This window comes from Lactuca serriola, chromosome 9 (assembly GCF_051521515.1).
Source record: "Lactuca serriola cultivar US96UC23 chromosome 9, Lser_US96UC23_V15, whole genome shotgun sequence".
In the NCBI taxonomy this organism is placed as follows: domain Eukaryota; kingdom Viridiplantae; phylum Streptophyta; class Magnoliopsida; order Asterales; family Asteraceae; genus Lactuca; species Lactuca serriola.
The window spans coordinates 34,406,266-34,414,864 of NC_136416.1; the positions used below are offsets into that span (position 1 = coordinate 34,406,266).

The following is an 8,599-nucleotide window of genomic DNA, read 5'->3' on the forward strand; positions in this document are numbered from 1 at the left end:
GTTGAGTAACCAAACCAGGCATAACCTACACAGGTCATCCTACTGCTGACTAAACAGTCCTAGCATACAGCTCATACAACAGGCATATAAGGCATCCTTCCTAGATCCTTAGCCCTAGCTAGCATGCAATTCTCAAAATCATATATCAGGCACACAAGGCATCCTCCTAGATCCTTAGTCCTATTCTAGCATGCAGTTTTCTGAATCAAAACCATACAACATAACATAACAAGTATGGGTATTTTGGGGAAAACTTACTTGAGCTCGGCCGGTCGCACGCATCACACACTTCGTCTTTCTTAAAACTTCCCATTTTAGATTTTAGAAAACCATTTTCCTTGTAAAAATCTTTTAGTCCCTCGGATTGAGTCCAGACACCCCCGAGGGTGTGTCCGAATCCCTCAAACCAGGGCTCTGATACCAACTTGTAACATCCCAAATTTCGAGGCCAAAAATTTCATTTTTAGAATTTAACATGTAATAAAGCGTGTTACTAAAACATTGTCAAAGTTACATTAATTATAAAACATAAGGTTATGTCTCAAAACAATAACATTAGGAACAAGAAAATCAGAGTACGATTCCAGATATCCAGTGCGGAAATCATGTATGTGATGCGCCGCTACGTCGCCGACTCTTTCCCCTTTGACGAAGAGGTACCTGAAACCACAACTAAAACTGTAAGCACGAAGCTTAGTGATTTCCCCCCATCATACCACATACCATACAATACCATCGGTATCTTCCAACTGGTAATCATCATCGGTATCTTTCAATCGGTAATCATCATCGGTATCTTACAACCGGTATTCATCATCGGTATCTTTCAACTGGTAATCATCATCGGTATCTTTCAACCGGTAACTGGGGTCTATTCCACCCCCTACTACTAGCATACAACAACAAGGTATAAGCATACAATCAGGCATATCCGAGTACTGACCTACCCTTCGGTCCTAAAGACCACTGTCAGGGGAAAACTATCCCTATCATACACGTAACATATCATACAGATATATCTCATAACCGAACACGTATCCATACCAAGATAATTATCATAAAGACAATCATCTTCTAAAATACTCCTACTTGGTGGGCCGGCATTATGGCCTTAAACCCACCCTTACTGGAAGGTAACTCGCCTCAAAAGGCTGACTGCTAAAAAGCTGATCTGCAAATGTCTGACAGTTGCTCCGGTGATTCCCTGGCTATATTCCCATAAAACACTTAATCAGACATTGATACTAATCCCAGGGTAAAATTACTATTTTACCCCTGCCCGATTCCAAACCAAAGTCAAGTTAAAGTCAACTTCCAGTTGACCCGACTCGCTGAGTTGGCTTGCTAACTCGTCGAGTCCATATCCAGTCGATTGTCCTTACTCCCGTCTCTACTCGTCATGTTAGGCATTGACTCGACGAGTTCACTTCCTAACTGAATACTCAATGGTCCTTCATCCAACTCGCCGAGTTGTATGAACAACTCGTCGAGTTAAGCTCCATCCGATGAACACATTCTGTCCTCGACTCGCCGAGTTGATGAACAACTCGCCGAGTTCTATGAAGATTGCCTTGGACCCGCCGATTCAGGGCATTAACTCGTCAAGTCCCTCCATTGATGAGTCTGGCTTCCGACTCACTGAGTTCACTTATGGCTCACTGCTCTACTCGCCTACTCGAAAAGGGGAAAAATCGGGGACTCGCGACTTGACTCGCCGAGTCCGAAGAACAACTCGCCGAGTCGCATACATGCAATCTCTCTACACTCGATTCTGCTTGAATCCAATGCATTCCATTCATAGATCTGGGTTCCTAGGACTCGGTTAACACGTAAAGTTTCCAACTTTACGTGTATATAATCATCAATGGGGATTCTAAGGCTCAAAACACACTAAAAGGGGTAGATCTAGGACTTTCATGCAATATGGCCCCATAAAGGTATTAGATCTAGGCTTCTAAAACTCGAACATAGCCAGATCTAGCAGTTATTCAACCTGTTATGATCCCTATACTACTAACAAGCTTGGAAATGGTTCAAAGATAGCTTAATGGTGTTGTAATGGGGATTTGAGCATAAAAACAGAATAGATCCGAATTGTACCTCAATGAACTCTGGATTAAGTCCTAGATTCTTTCTCTTCACCTTCTCTTTTGGTCTTTCCTTCCTTCTCTTCTTCAATCTTCAAGGAACAAGCACAAGAACACTTCAAATCACAAGGAGAGGGTTAGGGTTCGATATATGATGCTCTGAGGGTGAAGGATGCTAACTTGGGGCGCATAAAGGGGGGTTTAAATAGGGGTGCAAACCCCTGAAATTAGGGTTTCTTCCAGACTGGTGGACTCGCCGAGTCCAGAATATGGACTCGCCGAGTCGCCAACTTAAACGTGCTCCAAATCTCGTCCCTACTTGGCAAGTCTAGCCTACGACTCGCCGAGTCCAAGGCTAAAAATGTAAAATACGCAGATAAATCATCCATACCAGGAACCAGATGCTACAAAATAACTGTTGTAAGGTCTATTTTGTTCTGTTTATTCTTTTGGTATGTATTGAACATGACATCCCGAGATTTTGTTATATAATGAAAATACATTTCTTTAAAGAAATGATTTGATAAATTCTTATCATATTTTTTTGGGAACAAATTCCACAACTGCTTTCTGTAAAAGATTACTCTGATTTTAAAAACAAAGCATAAACAAATCGGTCTTTTCTGGCCGTGAATTTGGGGATGTCACACGGTTTGCTTTGCTTTGCTAATAATTGTAAATGACGGATAAGAGCTATAAAAGATAAGATCACATAAATGTATCAAGGCTCACACTTAAATGTTATATTGGTTGATAGTACGGAAAATATGTTGTAGAGACAGCAGATTCAACGAACTCTGAATCAGTGTTCATATTTCGTACTAGCAAGTGTGTCATATGAAACTATATGACTCTAGATCTATTGACAGGCTCTGGAGAAATTTTTAAAGACTTCTCTATATATTGTTACAATTTAGAAATGAAGAATCCACAAACCATTTCTTTCTATTTGGACCAACTTTTCATTTTCGGTCCCATGAATCATGTTCTAAACACACATTTCTATAAATTTTTATTCAATAATTTAAACTCTATCATTATGGAATGTCATATTAACGTTTAATGTATATATGGTTTGATGGTAATTGAACTAAAAAGTAATTTTTTTAACAAGCATAATTTGGTTAGGTTGGTTATGGAGTTTAATAAAATGATACATTTAAACACAACTTGGTTAGGTTGTTTATGGAGTTTAATTAAATGATACTTTTAAACACATTTCAATTAACAAACTCTACACGTGTCGTTTTCTTAACAAGTTACGATATTGACATCAAAAGATAACGCAACAACAAAAAGGAGATGATCTTAAATCTCGGATATAAAATATCAATTATCACTTCATACAATAAAATAAAAGTAAAACTCGATGTTTAACATTAAATCTGAAGAATTATAACCTCATATTCTTCAAAACTTATGGATCAAGCTCAATTTTCGGAACTTTTCTTTTGTGATGTTGATCATTGTGCGGTGATAACCTAAAAATTACAATAAATATTAGTCAATTAATATGAGCTCCAGTTAGTGATTTTTATTAAAATAAAAATAACTATAACCAAGGTTACATACCCTAAATGCAAAGAAATACCAATGTCTCCGTTATCTCGCTTAAGACACCCAAGTGAGCTTGGTGTGTTGAAATGATTATTTCGTCCTAATAGTTGGATTTCAGAGTTTGTTGTAGATTTAGTTAGATGATCTAAAATCTGTAAGAACAAACATGTCTTGAAATCAATACAAAAAGAGGGAGCAAGACATGAACATAACTTCATGAACTTGAACATTCTTCTTAATGGAAATAATGGAATTTGTTTTAATTTTAATCATGTAAATAATTTGACTTTGTTGGGAAGCCAATAGTGTTTAAGAAACTTTACTTGTTTCTTCAAAGCCTCGTTTTCTTGCATAGTTCTTTGTTCCTGTATCAACATAGTTACTCCTTTAAGATTATGCAAAAAAGAAAAGGAAAAAATGCAAAAACAAAAAGCATTCCTAAGGTGGCATTTGGTTTGTAGGAGTGTGAGACCCAGATCAAAAAGATTTGAAAAACTTTTTAGATTTTTTTTCCATGATGGGAATGAAGATTATAAAATCTTATCTCATTTACATGAATTGCAACTCGATGCATACTATGCTAAACAAAGTAAAAAGTAATATTGTCATGTGTTTTCCAATAGAGAAACATGATCATTAAATAATGATATACACGAAATTTTTATGCATTAACAAACTCATTACCCGTAATTTAGTTTGTTCGATCTCTTCCATCAATGCCATATCCTGAGGCATAACTAAAAAGAATTATGTAATAACATAGGTGTAATTAAGTATATTCATGTTAATTTTACGTTACTTGTGTTTATGAAAGATCACTTGCAAACACATATTATTATTATTATTATTATTATTAAGTTTGAAAATAGAAAGAAACACATGATAAAAATGATGTAAAAGATAACACCTTCCGATTCTTGACGGCTAACATGCCATCATGAAGTTGATGCTCTAAATGTTCAAGCTCTTTATAGGTTAATCCTTCTAGCTCCTTTCCCATCATCAACCTTTAAATATTGCAATTAAGTAATTTTATTCAGAATTATAGTTATAATAAGTTTATATCATTGTCCTTAATTAGTGATCATCATATAATATTTTTAATACTATTCTTGTGAAAAATTATTTCAGAGTAATATATTGTTAGTAGTCACACATTTTATCAAATTATTTGACCAAGAAATGGTTGTTTATTCTAAAAATAAAACTAATACCTAAAAATATCACACCACATAATTAAATAAAACTGAGAAAATTTATGATTCATTAAATAGTATTAATGTCTTGCAATGATACACAAATAGACAAACTTGTATTAGCTAGGTTCTATATAAGAAAAAATGAAAAATTATTATGCATTATTATATTTTACTTAGAATTTATATAACTATACGCAAACAAATAATATTTTAGATGTAAATGGTTGTTTGATAGTCTATGATTGAGTAAAAGTTGATTAAGTAAATTTCTGATTGACCTAGCATAAGTTATGTCCATGACTGCGAAGAGTACATATGACTAAATCAAATGCAAAAAATATGGTATCAAGCGATAATCAAGTCAGACTGATCATCTAATCAGACTCAATAAGAAACATACAATCAGCTTGTAAAATCATGTCTTCTAAATTGTAATATCATATAATAAAAATTATCGAATGGTTGTTGCAAGTTTTTAGCCTCTGTTATTTGAAAATAAAAACACTTACCTCTGCCCTTTCCGTAGCTTCAAAATTTCAGCCTTCAAAGCTTCTACCTCGGGATCCACTTCTTGCTTAATAATATTCACAATGTTAAATCTAGATAAGCTCTTTGATTATATTAAAAAATAATCAAAAACTAATTTTAAATGAAAGAAAGAATTTCATATTTTAACATAACAATTCGATCGATTTACCTTATTCTTGTTAATTTTAGTCAAATTACTTCACAAAGCTTTATCAAAATGTGAGGTTATTGAAATTTATACATCCATTGTCATTTCCTCATCTTTTTGTTCCAAATTAGTCCTTTAATTTAGTTTTCATAAAACTATATAGAAATGACGTAACCTTTATGATTGTTATAGTACAAATATTTGACAAACTTTTCCTTTTTAAGTGTACTACATATTGGTCCGCCCGTGACTAACAATCAATAGCCTGCTCAAATTTTAAACCCGAATAATACATTATGCAACTTCATTCTCCAACAGTTGATCTCCCATCGTAAAACATCACAAATTCAATGGGAGTAAGTTTTACTTTTTTTTAATTAAAATTTAAATGTATACCTGTGTCTCGGGGACTGGTTTATCCAAACAATCTGAATTTTTTTCATATCTTGAGATGATGTTTTGCAACCTTCATAAATAAAATCATAAATGCATGTAAGGCCACACTAACATTTCATATATGTGAGGTTTTGCCAAAATATAATATGTATGTATACAAATAAATAATCGCCAAATGCAAACTCACTACATAAACACACACTGACTGACTGACACATACATAAAAGAACAGTGTATGGACCATTTGGGCCCAAAGGTCTTCTAGTGGGCTTCTCCTCATGATATACTAATACTACCACTAGGCTAGCAGTTTTAATAAGTGATCCCATTATAGTATTGATCAAATACTTTTTATTTTTGTGACATTATTAAGTATACAATAGGCTTCATGTTTGAATCTAACATAGTAAAACGGAAATCAACATCATCAGTTAAAACGAACGTGAAGACTTTTGATGTGATTGGCAACAAACTTATCAAAAAGTTGGCTTACGATATTACTTCTTAAACATGGAGTTAACGTATTTAATTCAATCGGTTATTATCAATCAACATAAATACAAACAGTTCAATTCTATTTTAATCTTAAGGACTTATTAAAATTTTGTTAACCCCTTTTTGGCATTTTCTAAATAGGTTACAACTTAGTACTCTACGACTCTTTTTCTAACAACTATTCTATATATGTACAATGCATTTGAACATGTACCCACAACTAGTTGATGCATAAATAATTTGACAATCATTTTATGAAAAAAGAAAAGTGTATTGTTGAAAAAAAGCTTAAAATATTCTGCTAGAAACAAAAAGAAGTTGAGGAAATATAATTTGTACATACCGAGAACTAGCAAATTCATAGAGTTTTCCGGTACTGGAAAATATAATAACACCGACCTCAGCATCACACAGAATTGCCAACTCTTTAGCTTTCTTCAAAAGTCCAGCACGACGTTTTGAAAATGTCACCTGTCGACTACTAACATTTTCAATCTTCTTTATCTCAATCCGCCCCCGACCCATTGTCTTCCTCCTTCTCTCTTCTCCTCCACAATCTCCACCACCACCGCCGTTGCCGCCACCACCGCCACTTGACGAAGATGATGAAGAAGTACACATGATGGAAACTTTAGTGGACATATAACTTTAAGAAGTTCTCTATGTGTTCTACTACTTTGAAGTGATCTCTTTTAAAGGGTAAGAGTTGCTATGTTTGGAAATAGAAAATGGAAAGGAAGTGATAGGGTGACCAAAACTGGAAAATGCCATTCTCGAAATGTAAATTAATTAAAATTAAATAATATCATATACCATTTTAGTATGATGCCATTACAAATTTACAACGTTGGTTGTGGGGTATTTTCCCATTTTGGAACTTATTAGTTATATATGGGAATATATGAATTCTCAAGTAAGAAATATTTTGTTTTCATTCATATTTAATGTAGAAATTATACGCTTTATATTCACTCATATTTCTTATGACTTATTTCCTATTTAAGAAACCATACCACAAATGGAAAGTTTCATTTTCACGATTTACTTAATATTCTTGTACCATTTATATACATTGTAAATGTGAAAAAAAATATATATATTCATAATCAGGAAAATGTTAAAGGTCTATTCAATGTTTTGGATATATAGTATGTAGTAGATAATACACATGTATCTTGGAAATATTGTCTTTAAAACATTTTATAGTGTAAACTATTTTTTATTAAAAAATATTATGATATTGTAGTGCAAAAAGACTTGGAAATATGAATCACTATATATGTCTAAAAAATATATATAATCTAATGATAAAGTTTTGGCGAATATATATAAGATACTTCTTGCTATTATAATAAAGTTGTTTGCGTAACGATTTATTTCACTTATAGTACATAAAAAAAACATGTGAATTGTTTTCAAGACAATTATAGAAACTTTTATTTCCAAATATATTTTTGGACATAAATATGAAAAGAAAAGAGAAAGTGCAAAAAGAGAAAACGGTAAAATAAAGAAATTATATCTACACAAAAATGGAATGTAACTTGTTACGTCCAAAATATTGCATTAAAATGTCCAAGACCACACGTAACGTGTTAGTTTTGATTATTTTGGTGACAAACTGTATGTTTTACGTGATGTTTACACATGAATTTGACTATTTAATTTGGAATCATTTGTTTTACAATATTTAAGTGGCTATTTTGTTGTGTTATGACCCATATAACTATAGATTGTTAGAATGCATAAAACGACGACATGCATATATGTGTAACACACACACACATATATATATATATATATATATATATATATATATATATATATATATATATATATATATTCACAAATCACATACAAACTTATGACAAATGTTATACACAAATTACTCATGTTATAGATACATGGGTGGACACATACGTGGGACATGTCCTTTTTCAATATAAAAATAGTTATATATAAAAATTATTTAAAAGTTTTATTTTTTATTTTTTATTTTTTTTATAAGTTACTTTCACAGAAATATTAAATAAGAAACAAAAGAAATTAATTAAATAATTATAAGTAGAAAATATAATTAAAGAGACTGTCATTAGAGAGCAGCCCATCACCGGTACGTCAAAAAGTCACTGGCCCACCACCTTAGCCTTAGCCCGTAGCCCATGTTCCTCTTCCTCCTAAGCTTCAAA

General features: G+C 32.7%; 1 protein-coding gene across 1 annotated transcript; it reads right to left on the reverse strand.

Moving 5' to 3' along the window:
• Positions 1-3,363: 3,363 nt before the first annotated feature.
• Positions 3,364-7,076, reverse strand: LOC145073351 (MADS-box transcription factor 23-like). The gene is made up of 8 exons (XM_079019900.1): positions 6,754-7,076; positions 5,916-5,985; positions 5,353-5,417; positions 4,552-4,651; positions 4,329-4,370; positions 3,968-4,009; positions 3,660-3,796; positions 3,364-3,568 (listed from the first exon to the last, which is right to left on the reverse strand). The coding sequence occupies exons 1-8, from the start codon at positions 7,050-7,052 to the stop codon at positions 3,505-3,507; spliced, it is 819 nt and encodes a 272-aa protein (XP_078876026.1). The 5' UTR covers positions 7,053-7,076; the 3' UTR covers positions 3,364-3,504.
• Positions 7,077-8,599: the final 1,523 nt, after the last annotated feature.

What these genes read in the sequence shown, in the direction of transcription:
- LOC145073351 (XM_079019900.1), bottom strand. Translation starts at nt 7,052, where the DNA reads ATGTCCACTAAAGTTTCCATCATGTGTACTTCTTCATCATCTTCGTCA. An exon ending in TATGAATTTGCTAGTTCTCG is followed by an intron (nt 5,986 to 6,753) that starts GTATGTACAAAT and finishes TTATTTATGAAG; the next exon opens with GTTGCAAAACATCATCTCAA. An exon ending in AAGCTACGGAAAGGGCAGAG is followed by an intron (nt 4,652 to 5,352) that starts GTAAGTGTTTTT and finishes CAATATTTAAAG; the next exon opens with GTTGATGATGGGAAAGGAGC.